The 26,620-nt window shown below is 39.4% G+C and overlaps 1 protein-coding gene across 1 annotated transcript in view; it reads right to left on the bottom strand.

Annotated features, from left to right (window-relative positions):
- Window positions 1-5,609: 5,609 nt before the first annotated feature.
- GSAP (gamma-secretase activating protein) overlaps window positions 5,610-26,620 on the bottom strand; it is an 85,340-nt gene continuing 64,329 nt past the window's right edge. Inside the window, exons 20-31 of the mRNA XM_049777340.1 lie at window positions 25,171-25,299; window positions 22,858-22,916; window positions 22,127-22,158; window positions 19,239-19,300; window positions 17,297-17,392; window positions 14,291-14,361; window positions 13,085-13,179; window positions 9,964-10,083; window positions 8,866-8,927; window positions 6,563-6,664; window positions 6,295-6,394; window positions 5,610-5,730 (exon numbers count right to left, since the gene is read on the bottom strand). Of these exons, the coding sequence (XP_049633297.1) occupies window positions 5,639-5,730; window positions 6,295-6,394; window positions 6,563-6,664; window positions 8,866-8,927; window positions 9,964-10,083; window positions 13,085-13,179; window positions 14,291-14,361; window positions 17,297-17,392; window positions 19,239-19,300; window positions 22,127-22,158; window positions 22,858-22,916; window positions 25,171-25,299 (1,020 nt within the window). The 3' untranslated portion in view covers window positions 5,610-5,638. The remainder of the gene's footprint in view (window positions 5,731-6,294; window positions 6,395-6,562; window positions 6,665-8,865; window positions 8,928-9,963; window positions 10,084-13,084; window positions 13,180-14,290; window positions 14,362-17,296; window positions 17,393-19,238; window positions 19,301-22,126; window positions 22,159-22,857; window positions 22,917-25,170; window positions 25,300-26,620) is intronic.

Below are 26,620 nucleotides of genomic sequence, written 5' to 3'. Positions count from 1 at the left end.
GACTGTAAATGGTTCAAAGGGGAGTGTGTAACAGATAAGGTAAGGGTGCTCTAAGGTCTGCCTTCTAGTGGAAGAATTTAAAGCAGGAAGGCAGGTGGTTACAACTGCCAGGCTTTCTATTTGATAAGGTCTAACACCCTTCATGATAAAAAAAAAAAACTCTCAACAAGATGGAAATGGAAGGAACTTTTCTCAATATATTCTATGCCGTTTACCACAAACCCATGGCAAATATTATACTCAGTGAGAAAAATGAAAAGCCTTTCCTCTAAAATCTGGCATAAGACAAGGCTACCCCTTTTGACCACTCCTATTCAACATAATACTTGAAGTACTTGCCATAGCAATTAAGCAAGAAAAATATATCAAGTGCATTCAGATAGGAAAAGAGTAAAGCTCTCACTGTTTGCATATGATATGATACTATATTTAGAAAACCCTAAAGATTATCAAAAGCTTCTAGAAACAATAGATTTATATAGCAAAGTGGCAGGCTACAAAATTACCACACAAAAATCAATGGCCACCTTATATACAAATAATGATAGAGAAGAAATAGACATTAAAAAACAATCCCAGGGAGTGGGAAAAAATCCCATTCACAATAGTTCCACAGAGTGTCTTCTGATTTCATTTCCCCAACAAGGCAGAAAGCCTGCCCCGAAAGCAAGTTATTGCTCTTTCCAAATCAAAGGGTGTCATATGAACCCATCCAGGAGCAAGTTGGTATTAGGGCATTAGGGCCTCCCCTGATAGAAATTCAATTCCTGGTGCTTTTGCAAAAAACCATGCTGGTTCCAAAGATGGAATCCAGAGTTTGGGGTGAATAGTCAATGTCTGATCAACTGAAGCCTAAGTCAAGTCACTATGACAAGTGTTCATAAATACCCCCTTGCAATATAAAATTTATGAGTTCCTTTCCCTATTAGATAAGAACTTTCTATATATGAGATTTCTCCCATTTTAATGTACCTATGCAAAAAGAGCAATGCCACATGATACTGGTGCATCTGAAAGTAAAAAATAAAATAAAAGGTAAACGGTCCTTATAACCTGGTTCTAACTTGAACTCAAGATCCCATGAGAAACTTATCTACTAGAATTTCATACTCAGACCCCATAAGAAATTTATCTATTAGAATTTCCTACTAAGCAAATCCAAAAAAGGTATGGAGATAACTACATACCTATTTAGAAAATACATCTAAAGAAATATACAGAGGAAATATACATATCCCTTTTAAGTCATTTGTAATAATCTGGGCAAAGGAATAAAACCTGGAGCATTGTTTCAGCCTGTGACATGGTCTTGAGGAGTCTGAAAAACTGTTATCAGCAGTCAGGGATTAGGTAATATCCTGGAGCTGAGGGTCTCTCAAAAGCTGATTCTGGTAGTGACTAACAGTCCACAGCGAAGTGAGGTTGGAGAAAAGAGACCAAAGAAAGCAAATTAACAGCAGTGGTGGTAGCAGCTTCTTCCTTTTCCTAACTTTTAATTGTATTACAAAGAAAATTACCAAGTCATTAAAACAGCATGGTATTGGAAAAAAGACCCTCAGATCAATGGAATAGACCTGAGTATTCAGAAAAACGAACCCCAAACATACGATCAGTCTTTGATAAAGGGGTAAGAAATTCAAAACAGCAAGGAAAGCCTCTTCAACAAGTGATGTTGGGACAACTGGTAAACTACATACAAAAAAGAAAACAGACCTCTATCTAAAACTATGCACAAAGGTCAAATAAAAATAGATTACAGATCTTAATATCATACCTGAAATTATAAGGTATATAGAAGAAAATGTAGGCAAAACTCTTCATGACATTGAAACTAAATAAAGGCATCTTCAAGCACTGTCAAGCACCACTGTCTAAACAAGTGAAAACAGAGACAAACAAATGGAACTACATTAAATTGAGAAGCTTCTGCACCTCAAAGGACAGTGACTAAGATACAAAGGTCACCACAAGATGGAATAAATTATTTACCCAAAATAATAATGCAAAGTAATAATAATATAATTATTATTATAATTATATAATAATTATATAATATTATATAAATTATATAATTATATATTAAATAAAATAATATATTATATAATTATTATATAATGCAAAGTAACCATAGACAATGTGGGGGCTTATCCAACCCCAGATGAATGGGTTCAAAACAAGGTTGTCACAGAACTTAAAAAATCAAAACAGTCAATAAAAGAGAGAAAAAGTATTGGGGTCCAGGGGCTTCCAGCCTCATGGATCAAGAGTGCATCCACCTACCTTCCCCAGCCATCTTTATTCGACTGCCACTAACCACAGTAACAGTTAACAGGAAGCCTGTTAAAGGGTAGGGTGAATAGGAAGAGGAGACTAGGGGAAAATCTCTATGTATGGAGATAACTGTGTTCTAATAAGGCTATATTTTGGAGTATGCAAGTATGTAGGTAGAAAAGGGCCTCCCACAAGGCAATGAATTCTAGAGATGTAATAAAGCCAAGAGACAGGTTTGGAGGAGTTACTACATCATTAAGAGTCTCACCTGGAGCCACTGCAGACCCAGAGAAGACTGGATTTCTATCAAGAGAAGAGCCAGGAGGAACAAAAGCCAGAAAAGGAATATCAAAGACCATCAACTACCCCAACTCTTCCCCCTAGCAATGGGACTCTGACTAGGGTAGCAAACCCCACTTGGGGCAAGCTAAGAAAACCTTATAAAAGTCAACTTGGAACAAAGGGTGCACATGTACTGCCTGGGTAAGTAGTTCCTGACCACACGTGGCTCTTGAGATGAAAGACTTTCATACTTTTTTACTTACATGCCGAATAATGTACTTTACCTGAATTCCCTAAACACCTTATTCCTTCCTATCCTCTCTCTCCCCCCTTCTCAGTACTTCTGATTATTCATCTTCCCTTTAAATTCTCTGTGAAGGAAGGTAACAGACCCAGGTCTTCTGACCTTCCTAAGGTCTAGGACTGACTTTGCTTTCGTTGGTTGGTCATTATCTGGTCCTCAGAATTGTCATCTTCATTCTCTATGTCTGATGCTAGCCTGCGTTGTTTCCCCATTGTCACACTTGTATTGTGGGTTTTTCTACATGTTGTGGTGGTATTCATTGTCTATATGATGCAGGCAGCACACTCCTCTGGCTCCGCCCTTTCTGGATGGGCCGACTTGCCTCTAAGGGAGGGGAGTCCTCCGTGGATGAAGCCTCACACAGGATCAAATCTTAGGCCCAAGCACGCAGCAGAGAAGACATTTCGGAGAGAAATGCTTGCTTCTGTGATCCAGCACAGTTCTTAGTGTGATTTTTTCTTCTTGTTGCGATGGTGTTCTGTTCTTAGAAAGAACGCACGGCCGCGTAGCGAAGCGGAGCTAAGTGCTCTGCTGGAGCCTCTTTTCGGCCCACTCCCAAGAGGTTCACCAAAGAGGACAGTAGACAGACACACTCAGGCAGCACTCACAGTTTTTCACAGTCGGGCCCCACTCAGTCAGCAATTTCTTACTCACTCGCTCGCTCGCTGGGTAGCTTCAGAATGCAGTTTTTTTGGGGTTTGCTTCCCAGTGCTCTGAGGAGAGCTTCCAGGATTCAGAAAGGACAGAGAAGCACAGGACAGGGCTCCCTTCAGTTCCTCAGAAGAAGCACAGCGGGCAGGGACTCCGCAAGTGAATCAATCAGCACTTCACCTGGCAGTCCCCACTGTCAGCCATTTCTTACTCACTCACCCACTTGCTGGGTAGCTTCAGAATGCAGTTTTTGTGGGTTCGCTTCCCAGGGCTCTGAGGAGAGCTTCAAGGACTCAGAAAAGACAGAGAAGCACAGGACAGGGCTCCCTTCAGGTCCTCAGTTTCCTCAGAAGAAGCACAGCCGGGCGGGGACTCCGCAAGTGAATCAATCAGCACTTCACCTGGCAGTCCCCACGGTCAGCCATTTCTTACTCCCTGACTTTGCTTTCGACACCAGAGCAAGGCCCATAGGAGGTGGCTGGGGTGATAGAGGTGGATAGAGAGGAATTTGCAGATTCTCTTTTGGGGGCTGCAGCCTTTCTCCTTTCCACTTCACATAAGTCATCCTGGTGACCTCTACTGACATTAGTTTCACTTTAAGACTCTTGTCAGCTGCATATAATTATACTAAGATTTTGATGGAGGAGTCTGCAAGATAGCAATACAAGCACACAGTTCAATTAGCAGTAAAAGGTAAAGGGAGGAGTTAGACACCATGTAAGTCAAAGACAGGCTCACTAAGAACCCAAGTTTGTTCATGATGTTTGTTCACAGAGAGGTAGTGGCCTTTGCTTCCATGTGAGAGTCTCCAGTGGTTCTCCCTAAAAAATCTACCAGACCCAAACTGGGCATGGTGGTATCCAGAGAGCATCTCAAATTTATGGATATTTACTGATCCCAATGTTTATGCCTTACTTTCTAGATGTATTATCAGGACTGCCTAATTTGAATGTATAGAAGGGCAAAGATACTGTGGGGCAGAAAGGTAAGAGAAGTAGAGGACCTGCTTCTTTATGTCACGCTGGCCCTTCTGGGAACACATTCACAGACTCAAGAATCTTTGCAGGAATAAAAAGGCAATGATTACAACACAACAGAGGTCAGCACATTTAGTTCTTTCTTTAATTACAAGATATCACTATACCAAGTTTTCATAAATATTTCTTGAAACTTAAAAAATTAAATAGGGTTCCATCTGAACCATCACAAAGACAAACCCCAGTTTAAATACTTTACCTGCATGCTGCTGGATGTTTCCTGTCATTCTGTACTAAAATTAGCAGATTTGACTTCATCTTAATTTAGTTTATTAAAAAGCGTTTTCTTTCCGATCAGTTTTTAATGCAATAATTTTTTTTGATTCTTAAATGTTATTTCTAATGATGTGAAGTTTTGCCTTTCTAAATACCATTCCCCATACATTTTTTGTGGTACTCGAGTTAAAACTCAGGGCAATTCATTTGAAGTGTAAATGCTGTTTTCCTAGACACCTCTCCACTTTTAAAGCATATGTTATTATAGAGTGCAACAGAAACTAGCTTTGAAACTGGGAACTCACTATAAAAAGCTTCAGTTATATCCTAACATACACATCCAGCAGTGCTCAAAGCTTACTCCTAGCTCTGAGCTCAGTAATTATTTCTGAGACGACCATCCCCTGGCAGGGTCAGGGAAGTATATTCAGTGTCAGGGTTCAAACCAGGGTCAGTTGCATGCAAGTCAAATGTCCTACCTACTGTACTATCATTCCAACCCCAGCCCTCTTTGATTGTTTATTGTTTCTTTACACTTGACTGTTCATCTGTTGTTCTAAATGAGAACAAGCTATAAGAATTTTGTTCTGTTTGAACAAGCACCAAATTTAAATACAAATGGCCAAGTAAGATTAAAATATCAGCAGCATGGGGCCGGGAATGTGGTGCTAGAGGTAAGGTGTCTGCCTTGCAAGTGCTAGGACAGACCGTGGTTCAATCCCCCAGCGTCCCATATGGTCCCCACAAGCCAGGGGCGATTTCTGAGTGCATAGCCAGGAGTAACCCCTGAGTGTCAAACGGGTGTGGCCCATAAACCAAAAAAAAAATATATATATATAGATATATATCAGCAGCCTGCCTAATTACATTTTCTCTTTCATAAGTCTAAGAGCATTGTAGTATGTTTGAGAGCTGCTTCCTCTACAAACTTTGCATCCACATTATCATGGCCTTCAAAAGCATGTGGAACTGAAAAAAAAAAGAGAAAGAGAAAAGATATTATTATGAATCCAAGAAACATTTAACTGATCACTAAAATAAAAATTATTTTATTATTTAGGAAAATACATTATTCTGAGGATGTGTTGTTAAAATTTACTCAACTTCAACACCAATCATGTCACCCAAATGTTATCAGTTAGTTGGTCCTGGAAATAGTAGGTTTGACTCCATCAAAATTCAGTTTATTAAAAAGTATTCTCTTTCCAAGCAGTTTTTCTGCTTGTTAATTATTATTTCTAGTGACATGTCTAGGCTTTGTTTTTCTAAACACCATTATCCACACTTTTGGGGGGGTGGTACTGGAAACTCAGTTGGGAACTTTTTTAAACCTTTAAGACCTCAAAGTCAATTTGTTCTATTGGTAATTAATTCTGGGATGGAGGATCAATTATGGGTTATTAATGAAACAGTACAATAAGACTTACTTAAAAGTGTGGGTTATTTTGAAAAGAAAAAGTTCATAGAAGTAAATAGGAATTGATTTATGTTAAGGATAAAGCAGAAAAACTCAGAGAACAAAATGTGAATTACCTTGATTGGAAGATTCTATATCTGTCAGTATGCCAATGAAGTAATTCAGAGGCAGAAATTCTATACTGAAAGATGATTTGTCAATCACAGAACTCCAAGGCTAAAAGAGAAATGACACATGGCACTGATGAATTTTCCACAAACTAGCACAAACTGAGAGTGGTGAGAACTATACTTGCTATCTATATGTAGGTAAATGGACAAACAGAATAAATTAAACAAACAAACAAAATGGGATTAAGTGGGCTGTACTTTCTCACAGACTCACCTGTTTCTTGTAGTGCTGAAGCAGTCGCTTCACATGGTTCCGTGAAATAATGTTAGAACTCATAGGATGATCCCAAAGTCGACAGATTTTCTGACCAATAAGCTGTTGTGTAAGGTGGAAAATATAGAGAGGAGGATTTGTAGAGCCGTGATATTCGTTTTTAATAAAATAAATTCTTTAATTGAACCACCATGGGATACTAAGTTACAAAGTTGTTCATGATTGAATTTCAACCCTACAATATCCAATACTCTTCACCAGTGCACATTTCCTACCATCAATGTCCCCAGTTTCCCTCCCCCTCTCCTCCCTGCCTGCCTCTATGGCAGACTTTCCCCTTCCTTTTTTTTGTTGTAGACACTGGTTTGCAATATTGTTACTGAAGGGGTACCATGCATATCACTTTATCTTCTTTTAGCACCCAGTTCTTGTCCAGAGTGATAATTTCCAACTATCATTGTCATAGTGATTCCTTTTTGCACTAACTGCACTCCTCTGCTCTTTGTGACAAACTTCCTACCATGGACTGGTCCTCCTGCCCTCGTCTCTATTGTGTTTGGGAATTATTACTGTACTATCTTGTACTATCTTGTTTTTTAATACAGCCATAATAAATAGTTTATGAGATACTATAATTATAGACACATTTATCATTAGACATTTGTACAAACTTAGAATGAAGACAATCCAGAATGAGCCCTAATGTTAACTGTGAACTCTGGATGATGATGCCATGTCAGCGTTCGGTCATAAACAGCAACTTACAGAGTATTCTAGTGGGTGAGCAACGGGAGTGAGGGAGTTGTACAATGTAATGCAGATTTAAAGCATAATGTGGAAAATGAAACTTCCACTCAATTTTGCTATGAAATTAAAAATCTTTAAAATATTGTCAAAAATAAAATATTGGAGAACTGTATTGTGAAGCGAATAAACTCAAACAGCATAAAATAACTGTACCTTATGTCTATTGATAGCATAAAAAGTACTATTCCAGGACTGGAGTGATAGCTCAATAGTTGAATGTAACTAAAACAGAACCATGTTTTATCCCCTCATGAACTAAACTGTTCCCAAGCACTGCTCAAACCAATCTCCAAGCAGTTCTCCTCACAGCCTAAAATAAAAAAGTTTTTAAATATTATTCTAAAGTATCTAGGTTGCCTCTCTCACATGTCTTTATGGTTAATAACACTTGGAGAGAGGCCATTTTCCAGGAGCCAAGCTTCTGAATTTTGAGTAAATACTCCCTTCAGTGCACCCCTGAAAAAGTGATTTGTACACTGATGCTGCCAAATTCTTTTTCTGAAGCAGAGTTATCTGCTATTCTTCAAACATGTGTGGGCTTTTACATACCAATCTTAAGTGGAATTCCGATAGAAAAAAAATAAATTGTACACATGTTTATGTCTGCTTCTCTACCAGTGTCTTGTCTAAAATATGTGAATCCCTAAGGATGTGAGACAAAGAAATTAAATTCAGAACCAAACTAAATGTTCGGTGACCCTCCCAGAGCAATGGAGTCATAAGAAACACACCCCATTCCCCTCCTCCTGTCCTTGTATTTGCTTCAGTGAGATTATGTGGGAAGGGGAGTCACTAAGCAAGAGGATTCTGTTTAGAAAACACCTCAGGAAAGAGAGTACCAGAGAAAGTCAAGCTAAAGACCTATAAAGGAGTCCTGAGTTGGTGAGTTGTGAGGAGGCTAGGGTTTGGGAGTAGGAGAAGGGAGTTGGTAGTTCATGGACTTAGAGGTCCAGAAGTCCTCGCTGTGGAATTTTGTTTTTTTTTGTTTTTTTTCATAATATTTCTGACTCAAAGAGCTAAATCTCCCCCAGTGAAAACAAGGAGTGTCTGTATAACTCTTTCCTCTGTTTCTCATTCTTCTTTTGACCCAGGAATGCTTTCCTGTTGTGGGGGAAATGACAGTTGTAGGAAAGGCAGTTCCAGAACCTTCTGGCTTTACCTGAACTTCAACCTCTTATCAGTTTACATTCCCAAAGCACCTGCTTCCCCTCTGCCTCTCCTCATGGCCACATATATAAATATTAGTGTGGTTTCCTAAGAGGAGAAAAGAGCAAAACGCTTTTGGATGAGTTTGCCAAGACCAGGGAGTAGGCCCAGTTGGGAGCACACAGCAGAGGTGTAGTGTAGTGATGGATGGAATTTCTTGGAAAGGGCTTGAAAGTGAAAAAATTTTATTGACTTTAGTCCAAAACAAGTAGTCCGTTATTTTGAAAGAATGAATTAAAGGTGGTGCATGACAAGGCTTGGAGAGATAGAAAGATTTAACTCAGGATTACCGGAGGGAGCCGCACAATGATACTGAATTTCAGTTTCTCATTTTTTTCTGTATTGTCCAAATCTACAAGAAATCGGCAAGAAGAGACAAACAACTGAGTAAATGAACAGTAAACTTGAATGGTTCATCCTAAGGAGCACATGTTCTAACCTTGCATTTCCAGCTCAGTCCAACAAAGCTTTGAAATTTTAGTTAGTGTCTCTCTGGATAAAAAGATTACTACTCCTTTCCCACCCCAAAGCTATTTCTTTTTTTAAATTAATATCTTTATTTAAGCATCATGATTACACACTTATTTGTAGTTGGGTTTCAGTTATTAAAAAAAAAAAAGCAGTTTTGGGCCCGGAGAGATAGCAGAGTGGCGTTTGCCTTGCAAGCAGCCGATCCAGGACCAAAGGTGGTTGGTTCGAATCCCGGTGTCCCATATGGTCCCCCGTGCCTGCCAGGAGCTCTTTCTGAGCAGACAGCCAGGAGTAACCCCTGAACATTGCCGGGTGTGGCCCAAAAAACCAAAAAAAAAAAGTTGTTTCTATATCATGAAACAAGGGTCTCACAGCTAGCCAGTCACTATGCAATTTTACCAAGTAACTTAAAGCAGCAACTACTTTAGCAGAAAGGACCCAAACCCATGTCTAAAATACAGCAATTTAAGATTATGCATGAGAATTCAGACTTTATTTCATGTTCAGATTCACACAAACACTGTAATATTCTTACTTCTCTATAAATTTGAGATAAGAAAGTGAATCATAAAATAAACTATTCCTTGGCATGTTCTTGAGACACAAGCTTTCAGAGCTTCCTATCCTCAAGTGCCCTCAAGCACAGGAAAGGGATTGAATGTCTATATTTGGTCTGAAGCACCTCTTGAGCACTTTAAACTAGCTCAAGGGATCATTCGTGAAAGTGAATTGTACTCCACCCTTACTGTGGAGGCATCACTGTGGAGACCAGTAAAATGTGAAAATGAAGAGACCCTAGTTCAAGCATTGCTTTCAATATTTATTGTAGAGCTTCACATCAATCAAATGGGAGGAGCACTTAGTCTTGATGGGGGTCTTGCTGGCAAACATAGTAGAGGGAAGTGGGGAGCTCTTACCTTTCATGAGCCTAGTGACAGCAGTTTCTGTAAGGCGCAGCACTCCATGATCAACATAATGCAGCAGGTTATGCAGAGGGAGGCAGTGAACACCCAGGATGGTGTGCAGAGTATGAAAGCCTGCAGGAAACAGCTGACTGTCAGCAGTGCTGGTCAGCCTCCCCACCAGTATAAGAAGTGTGCTTTACTCATTCTGAATGAAGATGGAGCAAGGATGTACACAGACTGAGTTGAGCTCTGAACATAGAACCGCTTCTACAAGCCTAGGCCCTGCTTATAGTAAGAACAGTGCCGGGGACAGGTGAGCTCCCAGGAATGTCAAATCCCTTCCCCATTTCCTCAGCAAAGTCTACTCAGTGCAGCACATTGTTGGAGCATAAGGGGATTTACAATTCTATACTAAGATGGCAAAGGTGGCTGTGTGTGGGGGGTGTGTGTGTGAGGGACAGAATAGCTTCAAGTTCCATATGCAGAGGCTAAGGGACCATTTTGCTGAAAGGTAGAAATGATGCTTGGAACTTAAAATCAGTTCTCACTAATCCTATAGGTCTTAAAAGCATGCACATTTACATAAACACACTTGCGAATAGACTGCCTATATATAAGTGTGTGCACATATGGGCTAACTTTGCTTCATCTCTATTTCCATATCATGTGAAGAAAGACCATATTTAAGAAAAATGAGAGGAAAACAAGATAATTTTTTCTTCCTTGACCTCTGAACAAGCCATTAAGTCCACTCCTAATAATTCAAATCACTGTGAACAGTTCTCCCCCCAGACTCTCTGGGCCTTTCCACTCTGTAAAGGAAAAATGCTGGTCTTTAGGAAGTGGAGTTTCATGATCTTCCAGCTACACTACTGTCCCCTAAGTCAGTCATTTCATTTTTTTTAATGATAAACTAATCCAAACATACTCATCTATTTCTCTAGCAAGTCTTTTCTGTGTATGTTAACCAACTAAGAATTTACATCAAAAAATCACATATTATTTTCTCTTTTTGGAGATAGCACTCCAGGCTTTGTGCTCAGGGGTCATGCCTGGCCATGCCCAGGGGCCATAAATGGTGCTGAGACTGGAATAAGGGTCAAAGCTGTAGCCACATGCTATAGGATTAACCACAGTACTGCTTAAACCATTTCCATAAAGTTTCCATTTGCTGTTTCTAGAGGATATGCCTTATCATTTTTATTCCACAGGGACAGTTTAAGATCCACTCATTTGCTTCTTAAATAGATACATTCAAATCCCTAAAAATGTCAAACACCTTTTGAATGTCCTCTACAAGAATATCTTAAATAAAATACATACAGAAAATATTAAATATAAGAATACAGAAAACATACATGGGTTCAAACTATCACAGATGGAGAGAGCTGGGCAGTGGGGTGGACTTCTCTGAATCTATATCCAAATCATATCCAATGTGTTAATATTGACAGTTGGGATGTGATATTCAAGTGACAGCAGACAATGGTAATTAATAGCACAAATTTTGGAGTGAGATTTGTGAAATTGGAATAATGGCTATTTTGCTTCTGGCTATGTGGTTTTAGGCAAGTGACTTAACTTTTCTGTGTCTCCACTTGCCATCTCTAAGATGGGAATAATAAAAAGTGAAATCATCTGAATGTGCCTTTTGTTCAAAAATTAATTGGATATTTTTAAGTTTATGTAGTTCAATTTCAGTTCCTGCCACTTAGGACTCTTATGAAAATCCAATGTGCTAATTTTTGTAAAATACGTTAGCTGGGTGCAAAACCAAGCATGTTAATTTGAGGCCAGAAAAGCAGTTTCATTACACAGTCAACCCTTGTTTGATCCCTGGCACCCCATATGATCCCCTAAACTCCCCAAGGAGTTATCCCTGAAAATAACACCAGAAATAAATCCTTAGCAGAGCAGGGTATGGCAATTAAAAAAAAAAACACAAAAAACAAAACAGAATAGAAAACATGCATTTTAGATTAAAAGGAATGAGTTAGTAATAGATGGATTGTTGGGCAAATGGCTGTGAATAAATAAAAATATATAAAACATTATGCTGTTAGCTATAGTAAAATTTTTAGAGTTGCTGAGGGCCAAGAGAGATTTATTTGTCTGTTGGTGATCTGGAGGTCATACAGAATGGGGATCAAACCTGAGGTCACATGCTTGACAGGCATGGAATCCAGCCCTTTGAATAATCTCCCCAGGCCATTATCAGAAAGCTGAATATGTTCAGAATATACTCATATTGAGTGAAAGGCAGATAATTTATAACAAGTGAGAGCTTAGTTGTTTAGTTGTTTCTTTTTTGTTTGTTGGTTTGGTTTTTTTTTGGTTGTTTTGGGTCATACCCGGCAGCGCTTAGGGGTCACTCCTGGCTCTACACTCAGAAATTACTAATGGCAGGCTTGGGGGACCATATGGGATGCTGGGATTCGAACCACCATCCTTCTGCATGCAAGGCAAATGCCCTACTTCCATGCTATCTCTCCAGCCCCGCTTAGTTGTTTCTTGTAGCAAACATTAATCTAAGCTCATTCTTCTCAACTAGACTAGTGTGATTTTTTTAACAGCTTTAACTTTATCCAGTGCAGTATGGAATGTATGTAACACTCAATTCACCCACGATTTGTTACTGAATGAACAAACAACTAAATGGATAACTACATTTGTATGTGCCAAGGCATTTTCAGGCCTGACCTGGTCCTGTATCAAATCATCAGAGGCATTTTCCACTTCCAAAAACTTATGAATTTGCTCATTTTTTGGCATCCAAACAAACCAAACCCACTTCCTTCTGAGTGTTAACCTCCAAACACCAGCATCAGATAAAAAGGTCTGGAAACATTGGAGCACCATCTTCCTGAATCCATGCCTCAGGCCCAAACAATGCAAGAAAGATGCCAGAGTTGCAGCCTTCACATCCAAAACTCATTAGAAACTCATTAGAGTTTCTTGATCAGGGAAGACTGGCTCAGGAGAGATCGACCTGAGGGCATCTCTCTCAGAGTTGCCAGACCCACATTTCACTCACAGTGGCTCTCATCCTAAAATTTGCAATCTGCCAAATCTGAAGGATCATGTAGTAAGGGAATAAATATGTATGACAGAGGACAAAAGAGCCCAAACTTACCGGGAGGCAGAGGCAGAAACAAGTTGTGAGTAGCTTCCAAAATCCTGGTCATGAGGTGAAAGATTGCAAACTCAGCAGCACTTCCTTGCCTGTTACTGGGCAAAAATAACAAAACAACACATTACCTGGGACCCGTCTTTCACCCATATTTTTTAACATTTTCTTTATTAATATCTTTATTTAAACACCTTGATTACAAATATGATTGTAGTTGGGTTTCAGTCATGTAAAGAACAGCCCCTTCACCAGTGCAACATTCCCATCATCAATGTCCCAAATCTCCCTCGGACCCACCCTCACCCCCACCTGCATTCTAGACAGGCTTTCTACTTCCCTCATTCATTCTCATTGTTAGGATAGTTCTCAATGTAGTTATTTCTCTAACTGCACTCATCACTCTTTGTGGTGAGCTTCATGTCATGAGCTGGACTTTCAAGCCCTCCTCACTTTTGTCTCTGAGAATTATTGCAAAAATGTCTTTTATTTTTCTTAAAACCCATAGATGAGTGAGACTATTCTGCATCTATCTCTATCCCTCTGGCTTATTTCACTCAGCAAATAGATTCCATGTACATCATGTATAGGAAAATTTCATGACTTCATCTCTCCTGATGGCTGCATAAAATTCCATTGTGCATATGTACCACAGTTTCTTTATCCATTCATCTGTTGAAGGACATCATGGTTGTTTCCAGACTCTGGTTACTGTAAATAGTTATGAATATAGGTGTGAGGAAGGTATTTTTGTATTGCATTTTTTATATTCCTAGGGTATATCCCTAGGAGTTCATCCATATGTTTTTATCATTGGCTCTGTTTGTCACATCCAGCTGGGGCTGTACTCATCACAAAAGGAGATTCCCTACAGAGTGCTTCCTAAAGAGAATGATGCCTGTCAGTTGGATGCCTCACAGTGGGCACATAAATGACAAGTTGTCTTTAGCATCAATTCCCTGCCATGGTGGTAGTGAGTTTACTGGCCCTCCCTCCTCAGTAACCCTATTCCTGGAAGAAGGACACATGGAGTCTGAGGGACAAATAGTTCCCACTACAGAACCCAGAAGGGTAATTGGAGGGAAAGGGATAGTCAGAATTGTTTCACCTGGTCAGTTCCATCACAGCTCTGCCTCAACAAGCACCAACCAGAATTGGATGGAATCTTGGCAAACTAAGATGAGAGAGGAAAAAAAAGAAATACTTGCGTACGGGTGGAAAACCCAGGGATGAAGATTGTGTTTTCTCCAGCTGGTTTCAAGTATCTGGCAAACAAGATCCAGCTAAAAGATAAAGATGGTCCATGAATCTTCATGAACATTCTTTCCTCCTTGGCCCCTACAACTATTCCCCTACAGGTCTGTTAGGCACATTTCAAAGCAGTTGGCATAAAGGCCGTGCTCTGACACAGAACTCGATTTTCTAAGGTCAATTCCAAGGCCCTGGAATCCAAAATGGAAAGACTGAAAGTATATATCAGGGTATAACAGAGTCCCTCTGTCTGTGCAGGCAACTTGCCCTGCCTAGCCCCAGGGTTCACAATAACAGGCCCTCATCCATCAGTGAAGGTCAAGTGAAAGGGTTTGCTCTAAGCTGGCTCTATAGCAAAGGTCAACATTTAAAGGACATGACTGAATGGAGGTTCTGAGCCTGGGCAATAGATTTAAGATGGGTTTCAGTCCAAGGTCTACATTTTAGTTTCATCTGACAGCTGCAGGGCAGTGTGCAGGACTCTGTTAATAGCCATGAATCCACACAATGTATGTTTAGACTCAAGAGAGGAGGCAAACCAGAAAGGGTCTCCACCCAGGGACAGACCACTGATACCTATTCTTATGAAACAAAACACCAGCTTCCCTCTTGCTAAAGTTAGGTAAGGTAATATGAGCAAAATAATCATGTTCTGAAGCAACATCCATGAGTTTGTTTTAGCAAATCCCTTCCCAAGATAGAAGCCGGTGGTAGGATATTTCTGGGCAAAGACTGACAAGGATGGCCTATGTGACCCACTGAGACTGAAAGTCAGGGACACTGAGTTTCCTGAGATAATATATGTCACTTCTGCTCCTATAGTCCCCAGGGTAAAACAGTCTAGTATTAAAACTTCTATGTGATTTACTGCAGGGAAGAATCGTGCTTTAACAAAAACCCTAAATATTTTGGAAGGGGAAACTTATTTTCATGTGTTTTTGAGGGGCCTCCAAGCAGGAACTAGGGGCTGGAGGGATATTTCTAGCAATACATGATCAACTAGGCAATAAGACAGGGTTCTGGCCCCCAGTGGGGCCACCAGCAAAAACTTGGTGGGATTCAGGGAGCCCTGTGGTGTCTCTGGATGGGACTTGGAGCCTTACACTTGCAAGCAATGCACTCTGGTCCTGAGATATCTCTCCAGTCCCTAAAAGATAAAACTTTAAAGAACAGAAATATGGGAGGTAAAGGTGATAAATAATTGTTGTGCAAGGACTAAGAAAGCAAATGAAAGTTATCTATGGAAAGATAAGGAATGCAACGATAAAATCAGAACACTTCACTGCTTTATTGCAAAGCAAATTATTCAAGAAAGTTTTAAACACATGATCGTAAGTAACAATATATATGAATACCACTCTCTTCTAAAGACTGACTCAATCAGGATTTTGTTGAACAGTAAGCTGCATGTCTTGTGAGACAGGGCTCAAACTGGTCCCACAAAACAATAAATACGAATAAAACTCAAATGCTACTACAGATGTTAAAAGATATTTAAAAACAGATTATAATAAACACAACAGTCAGAAAACTTTAAAATTAAACATGAAATTCATTCAGTCATATAAAATGAAGTTCATCATTTGCATGTGATGCAAAAATGTTTGCCAAGGATATAGAGAGTACCAAACAATAATAAATCTTGGGCCTTGGATAACAAAATTGAGATAACGGAGCAATCAGGGGAAAGAAAGGAGATAGAAAAAAGCAAACTACAGATGATTACAGATGACACAGGGACAATAGTGAAAAGCCAGACAATCTAGTGGAGAGGTGCAGTAACTTGTACATTGATATGAACTTTAACACCAAGTTATCTAAACTTTAATAATATATAATTTTTCTTACTAGATCATTTTGTCTTCTGTAAGGAACCCCCTCCCACAATGCCCTATATTAATATCACCTGGATGGTCAGACCCATCCACACCTGGGAGGGGTCTGCTGTCTTGAATAAAGAATGATAAAGGTGTTGGCTGGGGGAAGGGAGAGAAGCAAGGAAGCATGAAGAGCAGCTGAAAGAAGACAGAGCCAGAGAGAGCCAGAGAAGAAGCAGAGAAGTGGCTGCTTGGAAAAGGCTTAGCATAAAAGCCATGTGAGGAGATGCACATGATGGTTAGGGCCATGAAATAAAGCTGGCTGACTCCTATGAAACTTTAACTGACTGCCTGTGAACGTATTCTGCCGCTACTACCCTTCTCCAGACCCGCCAGCAGAAGGGGCTAAAGGCTCCGTGTTGAGAGAGGCCTCACCCTAATACGTGAATTTTAGACATTATATTTTATAATTAAAACAACAGTCTTCCACAAATTTGGAGAAATATTAGAGTTCTTTATCCATCTTTATATTTTAATGCTTTAATTTTTTTGTTAGTATATAATTTCTGAGTTCTAAGCAGGACCCAGCCTCAACTCCACATGCTTTCTGAAAACCGGATATAAACTCAAAATTCAATCCAGTCACATCACTTCTATTTGCACATTTAATTTGGCTACTAGGTAAATGAATTGCCAATCTTATCAGTAAACTCTAATGTAACAAAGGACATTGTATTTATACAAGTGAGCTGGAATCAGGCCTAATTGGGCAGCCGGAGCTAACAAAGAATTGAAGTTCAAGTTGCCTCATGTCTGCCTAATCTTCCATGTACAGAAAACTTGCCTACTATTTAATAAAGTCCTAGAAGATGCCAAGATGAAAAGTGAACATCTGGCAACCATGCTAAAATTCTCCACTAGCCTATGCTTCCTGAGTATAGAATCACTATTTGGAGGAAGCACAATAAACCATGATCCAAACACAAGTCTCTTGGTTGGTTCTTTTGATACCTTTCCTCAAATTATAATGCCCAATATACCAGCTTGAGAACAAGAGACTCCCAAAATCCTGGTGTGAAAACCATGCCATGCCACCTCTTAGAAACCATACCTGGTACCAACAAGGCCAACAACAAAAAGAAAAACTTACCAATTTTGAACTGTAGTCAAAAACCATTTGTTCTATTTTCTTCTTTTCTATGCCCAATAGATGTCGTAACAGATGGTCTTTTAGCTCAGACACCATCTTAAAAAGGATATGGATTACATAAAGTCACATATAGTCACTTACACCTGTAACATTCTTTATTAAAAAAATAAATAAGGGGCTGAAGAAATAGCATGGAGACATGGCCTTGCATGCAGAAGGACGGTGGTTCAAATCCCAGCATTCCATATGGTCCTGAGCCTGCCAGAAGCAATTTCTGAATATAGAGCCAGGAGTAACCCCTGAGCACTGCTGGGTGTGACCCAAAACCCAAAACCAAAAAAGTAAATAAATAAACAAATAAAAGATGGTCCAGGTAAGTGTCTCACATGTGTAAAGCCCTGGATGTGACCTAGAGAATTTGATGGGAGTGGAGAATGGAATAAAAAATTTCTACCAGCACAATACAAAACCCACCATATTACATGTATGTTAACACACAAGAATGTTAACATTCTCCTCAAAAAGAACTACTGCAGTTTCTCCCAAATCTCTATGAAAGGCTAAGGTCAGAGCATTGGAACCTCTGAGGCACTGGAAACACTAAAGTCAGTGGCTGGTGGTCCAAGATGAACCCGAGCACAGTGACAGGAAGGAATGATTTATTCTTTTTCTACTCTATCCTCAGGCTGCCCAGCAAGTGGGTCAGGGGTGTATTTCCAGCCCTACCTGTCTTTTGCTTTCTTCTCTTCACTTTCCTTTCTTCCTTCATCCCTAGATGTCTCTTCCTAGATACCCTTTCATCTAAAGCCTCCCTGGCTAGGAGATCTTGGCACAAATGAACAGCCTTCAGGAACTCTATGTGCCTTCATACATGTACCTAGCTTCTATTTTAACAGACCTGACTATACAGTAGTCTGAGTTAAATTGCCCATGGCCTTCTAGATCAAGGTCTATATTTCAGTTCAGTTTTCTCAATGTGCTAATTGACAAGTTAAAATTTATTCTAGTGAGAGAGTGAGAGAGAAGAAAAATGTTTGCCTTAAAGGCAACAGGGAGGTAAGAGGGAAACTGGAGATTTCTGGTGTCGGGAATTGTGCATTGGTGAAGGGTGTTGTACATTGTATGACTGAAACTCAACCATGAACAAGTTTATATCTGTGGGAAAAAACACTGTATTATGAACAATCTTATAATCACATATTTAAATAATTAAAATGTTTCTTCTGTTTTAAGATATAATACATTTTTATGTTTTCCAATCTTCCTGTAATATTCAAAGATATTAAAGTTAAAATTTCCCATAATTTTACCAACTACATGAAAATATTTTATATTCTTTTTCCCTTATGTACATTCACTCTGTTCCATAATTATTTGAGAAATCACCTAATTTATCATTAAATATTTTATGCCATGCTAGCTCTATGTTTATGCAAGTTCTATAAATGACTTAGCATTTATATTTTCTACAATGTGAGGCTGCTTTTACTTTTATGAGAGCCTATAAAGCCTGTATGCCATGTCCTCATCATTTTTGTCAAACAAGATTCCTAGAAATGGAGTTCATCACATTTGCTTATACTTCTTTGATCTTCCTAGTAGTAAAGCTTCTCCAAAAATAAAGCTTAATTCTGTTTTATCCCCAGCACAGATGGGGATTACTCTTGTTTCAAACATTCTTAATACTATACATTTCTTTACAACGTTGTAGAATTGTGTATTTACTAGAGTATTTTATGTATATATGTGTCTTCTGCCACACAACTAATTTTCAAATGGCAGAAATCCTTTTGTTTCTCAACACTGGGTACACAGAGCCTGCTGGGAGTGGCTGCAAATGTGTGTTTCCACTGAAAGAATGAATGGAAAATGAGATCAATGTGTAAAGCACAGTCTAACTTTTTCCTTGAACCCCGCCTCCCACAACCTTTACCCCACTTACCAGTCCTATGAGCAACCTCTGGTGTTTGTCCTCTTCCTGTAAGAGGGGTGTGAATCGTGGCTCTAAAATTAAAGAATATAAAGACATGTAGAGTGGTTTTCAGAAAATATTCTAGAAGAGAAAGAAATTGGCCAAAGTTTCCCTTCTCTATGTCACTGGGAAAACAGAACCTAGACCTGGGGTGGTTTTATCACTTAGAAGATCTGCAGAGTGAGTGAAATAAGATAGAAACTAAGGTAGAAAGAGAACAAGAGCTACACTTCCCAGTAATAATGGACTCGGGGTTTGACTTCTCCTCTGCATGAAAGCATGAAACCTTCTGTGAGGATACTGCTTCCTGAGGACAGATGACAGGACTAGTGGAAAGATCTCCTGAAGCCCTTTTTCTTGACAACCTGCACAGTTCAGTGACTTTGGAAGCTGCTTAGCTAAGGGGACTGGTCAATGATTATGGCAGATCATACTAACTGGTATAATTTCTAGGGCTAAAGGCCAAGAGGAAGACATGACATGTCAAGTTAAACCTCTGGAAATTCCTCATCATTTCCTCCATGACTGGTGCTGAGACAACATAGCAGATGGATAAGCATTGTATTGTAGGAAAATATCTCCTGGAGCACTCAAGGCACAAGGCTGGTCAAGAGGAGAGAAGCTCTGGTTAGGAACAGGTGAGTTCTCGGGGGGGGGGGGGAAGGGGGGGCATGGTACATGGAAGCCACTTAACCCCATGGAAGAAATCATGCCCAGATTCTCTGTAACTTTCATGATGAAAGCTAAAAAATTCAAAACCTGAGTTTAGCAACTCTGAAGTTCAGAGACTTAAGTCTTAGGCAAACACCCTACTGCTGTGCTATCGCTCTGGAACAATATATGAGTAAGTTTTAAGTAGAGAAGTAACTTGATCTTTTTATTTTTGGTGGTTTTCTCTTCTAGCACTGTGAAGAACCACTACAGGTAATCTAGGTAGAGTAAAGGTAATAAGGACTCATCAAATGAATACATGGAGCAAGTAATACCTAATAATGCATTCTATGACTAGTAAACTAATTGTATGATCTTTTCAGCTGATATGTCCCTCTGACAGAGTGGTGCTTCTTATGACAAAATAGCCTCTTCTAAAATAGTATTGTGTCATTGGGGTAATTGAAATGTGAGGGCGGGGGGGTTGCAGACATATTTCCTGAAGGGTTTTAAACAAGCTATTACTGGCTCCCCCATTAATTTATACTGGAGTGAAACACTTATTTCTGTTGGAAACCTGTTCTATTGTATTCTTCAATGGGGGAAACACCGTATTTGTGCACGTATTAGTCTAAGATGAAAATATTAACTTACTGTTAATATTGTGAAAAATTGTTTCCTCACAAGTTGACTTTTGTTTGTTGCTGATAAATACATTTTAGCATGTTTGTGTTCAAAAAAGAAGAAGAAGAAAAAAAAAAAGCAAGCACGTAAGAGGAAGGTACTATTTCCCTGTAGTGCATCCAGACAGGCTGAGAGGAAATAGAAGCAAGAGTACTGGAGCAACAGGGACTCTATCGGGGAATAGAATGTGTGTAGGCAGCTGAAGCCTCAATATGTTCCATGCTGCAACACCCTACCAAAGTAAGGAGGGACATCTGAAGCCTCACAACCGTGTCCCAGTTTCCTGGGCCAGGTTCCTGTCTGAGTTAGTGGCAGAGTACTTACTGGCTTCTAGTGTAAAATGGCTGTAAACCTCTAGAGATAGAAGCTGGGGCTGATCAACTAGTCCAGGCTGGGACATGTTTCCTATCACGGATTATGGAGGCTGTGTACTTGGCTATGGGATGTAATATGTAGTTACATACCACATAAACATTTTCTGCTGGGATATCCCAATAAGCATCTAAATATTCAGGCCCATAAAACAGAATTGGGATCTAAAGGCAGCCTTTTTAAATGAAAGCTGATCTTATGAGGCATGAGAGTTTATGAGTGAAGGATAGTGTACATTCTATGATTAAAGCCCGACTATGAACATTTCTGAAACCACGATGATTAAATAATTTTTTTAAACTGCAAAAAGCCTTGTTACTGGAATATACTAGTTAGCATTCTCATCCCTCAGTTTTACCCAGCTAATTCCCTCTCCTTTTTAAGACTTAGCTCTCTTGTCAACCCCCTCAGTAGCCTCTTCCAATCTCCTTCTTTCTCCCAACCACCCCACCCCTTAGCCCACCCCCTGCCACTTGGATTAGCAATTATATGTAAGCATCTCTTCCTCACACTCATCTCTTCCTCAGGTGCCAACCACTCTACCAGTCACTAGATATATAATCCCAGTTACTCATATCTTTTCCTGACCCTAGTCCTGAGGAGAGCAATGCATGAAACAAATACATCACTTGCCATGAGCACATGACTAGCATGAGGTCATACTGTGATTGAGTCCAGTTCTGCCTATCCCAAGCCAAAGTTCTCCCCCCGCCCCCATACCTAAATTTTCCTCATGTTTCTCATCTTTGTACTCTTCTGTCCTAGCTTAGAGTAACCAGAATGAGAGGCATGTACAAGGTCCTGGGGTGATAAAGCAGTTGGAGAAAAAGCAGCCAAAGCCACAGAAATAGCAAAAGTACATCTGTGAGCAGAGTCAGGGAGCACATAAATCAACTCGAGGAGGAAAAACAATGAAAGCCAAAAGCCAAAGGGTTGACACCAGGGACTCCTCTAGCAAAGCACATGTAACAGCAGTTAGCCTGCAAGTCCTGCCAAGCCAGACTCAAAAGAATCTAGAGGCCCACTCCAGGAGAAATTGCCTCCATTATGCAATGGCAAATGGTTTTCCTGTTAACCCAGAGGCAGAGAACAATGTTGCAAACACAATGCTGGCTGAACTCCAAAGGCTTTTTTAATAGGTCTTTTCTTACCCAAATTCCTCGCTTCTAGGTTAGAAATCACCCTACAAAAAAATTAGCCAATGTTATTCACACAGGAAGCATTAGTTATTTTGAAGAGGCTATACACTTACACAATTATATAGATATCTTTCATAACAAAAAATAAGAAACAAAACAACCATAAAACCAGTGCAGGAACTATTCTCAGGATGTAGAAAATCTAAGACTATAATCACATTGGCAAAAATCATATGAGACAATTATAAAATCTCAAGAACTCTTTGGGGCAAATGATAATTATCATTTTAGAACAATTGCAGCTCTCAGTTATTGGGAATATTGGAAACAAAAAGGGCACTGGGACTGGAACAGGGCCTATACTTGTAGAACTCTGAATGACTAATCTCTCCAGAAAATGTGTTTTCAAAATAAAAGTAAGTTCACCAGCACATTAACATCTTGGATGACTCAACCTACTGTCCATAACCACCACCCACATGACATGATCAACTAATAAGAGCTTGTTTCCCTCACAAACTATCCCTGGCCATGATTCAGTTTCCTCTCATAAATAAACTTTTCTCACTCAGCACTAAATCCCAGAATGGAGTCTAGATAGATGCACCTGCATCTTAAGCTAGGAGAATTATTTTGTCTGGATATATAAGTGCAAATAAGTGTCTCATGTGAAAAGTCACCAAATCATTGTGAAAGACCACCATCTTACAAATATAATACTCTGTTATTTTTTTTTTACTTACCTCATTGCATTATCAAGAATATTCCTCACATAGGCCATGGACCTTCTTTTTCCTGTTTTCTAGGATTGAGAACATGGCAGAGATGTGAAAGATAAAGATATACTGGGTGATATTCTGCACAACAAGGACATCGTGCAAGTGAGCTAAGAGTTTGAAAAAAATGGGGCTAGAGTAATAGAACAGTAGATAGGGCATTTGCCTTGTATACAGCCAACTTGAGTTCAATCCCTGACATCCTATATGATCCCACAAACACTGCCAAAAGTAATTCCTGAGTGCAGAGCCAGGAGTAAGCCTGAACATTGTTGGTGTATATATCCTTCCAAGTAATTACAACTAATAAGTAAAATATAAGTAACTGTAGAAAAAGTTATAAAACACAAAAATAGAGCTGGAGAGACAATAAAATATGTAGGGTGCTAGTCTTGCAAGAAACTAACTGTGGGCAACACAATACCATATATGGTCTCCTGAGCACTGCCAAGTATGTCCCAAAAATAAAGAAACAAAGCCAAACAAAAACTAAAAATATTTTTAAAGTATATTTTGTTCTAGAAATGTTACTTATAGGAAGTTGTAGGTCAACTGTATACTATGCACAACAATGCTACAGAGATGTAATATATTCTTCACTGAGTTTCTCCAATGCCACAACTTACACAAATAACTATAATATAGTATCAGAAAACCAACACTGGTAAATGAAGACATGGCTCTTTTTATTATATACGTAGATTCATAACTATATCTCACCACAAACAAGATCCAACAACATACCTATCACCCCAAAGATCTCTCATGTTACCCCTTTGCCATATTCACCCTTCTCCTTTTAAACATCTCTAAGAACCATTAGTTAGGGTATACCTAGATTGGGGGTGGGGTGGTACCACACCTGGTAATGCTCAGAACTTACTTCCCTATGCTAAAGAGTTCATTTTTGGCAAGGCTCAGGAGACCGTATGAGTACTGGGAATGAAACCTAGACCAGCTACATGCAAGGCAGAGGCCCTATCCACTGCAGTATTTCTTTAGACATTATATTTTTATAAGCCAATTTTTAACCATCTAATATAAAAACAAATAAAAAAACTGAATATTGATCCTACTCTACTCTACTCTACTGCTTCTTTCTTTGTACTTCCCTTATCTTCTGGGCACTTGAGTTTCCTCCTCAAGAGAATAGAGATTCACCCAACTGAAATCATGTGAAATCATGTGCTCTGGCCCTGAAACAGGAGGGAAAAACACCTATGTTTCACATCAGGTGCTTGCTGCCAATATGCCAATACTATATGTCTGCAAAAGATGTTACAGATATCCAAAGGGTCTTGGCAGAAAAAATGGGTCTCCATCCCATGTCTATTGGGAGACTAGGAGCAATGGGTGTGAATGAACTATCAATTGGGTACAGGACTGCATATGTCAGTCAGTCTGGGACCTAAAGTTTCCATCAGGTCTCACAAACTCCATCTCTACTGCCTGGTTTCTCGCAAAGAACCCACACATTTTCAGAATTTTGATAATGTGAATAGTGTTACAATGAACATAGTTATCCTTTCTGGATTGTGCTTTTGGATCCTTGGGGCATATTCCAAAAATAAGAATATACAAGGAACAAGACAGATGACTAGATAAAAAAGCTGTAATACATACACTCTATGGAATACTAATTGTCCATAAGGAAAGATGAAATTATGCAATTTGTTTTGACATGGATGAATCTGGAAAGCATCATGTTGAATGAACTTAATCAGAGGGAGAGACAGATATAGAATGACCTCTCTCACAAGTGGGATATAAAGAAACTTTGTAAGAGAATGTCAATGGCAAGGAAAAGGATATGAACAGCTATTCAGTAGAAAACCTGCAATGGGGTGAAAGGGATGTTAGGCACAGGAACACTAGGAAAATGTTGGATGGAAAAAGAATCTGCTCTAGAGAGAATCTGCTCTAGAGGTAGGCTGAAGTGGCTGGTGGAGGGGAAACGGGACATTGGTAAAAAGGACTAATGTTGAAACATTAAATGCCTGAAACTATCTTTTTTTGTTTGTTTATTTTGGGGCCACATCCGGTGGCGCTCAGGGGTTACTACTACTTCTGGGCTCAGAAATCCCTCCTAACAGGCTTGGAGGACCATATGGGATGCCAGGGATCAAACCTGGGTCGGCAGCATACAAGGTAAATGCCCTACGTGCTATGCTATCACTCCAGCCCCATGTATGCCTGAAACTTAATAATAAATAACTATAACTCTGTAATGCATAGTGATTAAGCATTTTTAATTAAAGAATAAAGCACAAAAACACATACCTCTTCTGAAATCAGGCTGCACCACTCTCTCTGGACCACACTTCTGCGATAGGGACGGTGTGGTTTAGAATACTTAACATATTCCAGGTTGGAGTTCAGTTTTTCCCAATAACCCTTCAAGCTGTGCATCTGTAAAGACAAAAACATTTGTGTGCTGGATGCCCTGTGGCCCAAACTACCCAAAAAGGCCCCTGGACCCTGTGCTGCAAAGCTGGGCTCACCCTTCAACCTTGGTTCTGATGTGGCATTTCTGGCAAGAGCTTTCTGCCCAGAATAAACAGGAATTCTAAAATAGAGAGGTTCCCACTGCCTCCTCTCAACCCTTTCCTGAGGGAGAATGCCAGGGTTCAATTCACAAAGCCTGTGGGATTTGCTTAGGTTAAGGCGAAATGGAAAACCTATATTAAACACATCAGCTCCTCCCCCAGGGAGCCATCTTTCTGACTAAGCTTGCATATAAATGCCATACTCAGAGAATGTTCACTAGAACTGAGATGTGGAATTGGCTATTTTCCCACTAAGATTTTACTTCCAAAGATTATCTTTCCTCACAAAGTTTAGGAATCAGGAAAGATCAAGTTTCACATTCAGCTGTCAAAACACTACAAAATAGAATTAGTTGGCATCTTAGCCTCTTCTTTTTGAAAAAAAAAAATTAATAGAGTTCATGAGGTTACAGTAGTGTTCAAATGCATGATACCAATATACAAATTTATTACTTCCCCCACAACCACTACCACCAAGGTATCCATACTCTCCATCACTGCCTTTACATCTCTCATAGTTTGGCAATTCATTCTGAATTTCAATGTCAAGGATCTGTCATTGTTCAGGACAATCTCTGTTCTCATTTTGACTCTCTAATCCCACTGATGAATGAGACCATCCTGTGTTTGTCCTGATTTATTCCATTTAACAGTTCCATCCATGCCATAGAAAACTACATGACTTTGTCTTTTCTTAGGGCTCCATAGTATTCCACTGTGTTTATATATGTATATACACATATGTATATATCACAACTTCTTAATCCATTGTTGTTGAATATTTGGGTTGTTTTCATATCTTGGCTACTAGACTAAGTTCTACAATGAACATGAGTTGCTTATCTCCTTTCAAATGAATGGCTTTGTGCTTTGAGAAGAGATGCTGACAGATAGAATCTCTGAGTCCCAGGCATCCCATAGGTCCCCTGGGACTTCTAGGAACGATTTATGAGTGTACTGCCAGGAGTAACTCCCGAGCACCAACAGGTTTGGCCCCCCCCGCCCCCCCCCAAGAAAAAAAGAATCTCTGAGTCATATGGGAGTTCTAGTCTTAAGTGTTTGAGAAATATCCACACTCTAGTCTCATCTTTGGACTTGTGATATAATTACATTAGATTATATAATTAATATATATAATCATATAATTATAAAGCAAGAATGTATCCATTAGTTGATTTTTAAAT

Source organism: Suncus etruscus, chromosome 1, assembly GCF_024139225.1.
Source record: "Suncus etruscus isolate mSunEtr1 chromosome 1, mSunEtr1.pri.cur, whole genome shotgun sequence".
Lineage (NCBI taxonomy): Eukaryota > Metazoa > Chordata > Mammalia > Eulipotyphla > Soricidae > Suncus > Suncus etruscus.
The sequence above is the reverse complement of the archived record's forward strand: the minus strand, read 5'-3'. Positions and strand labels throughout refer to the sequence as shown.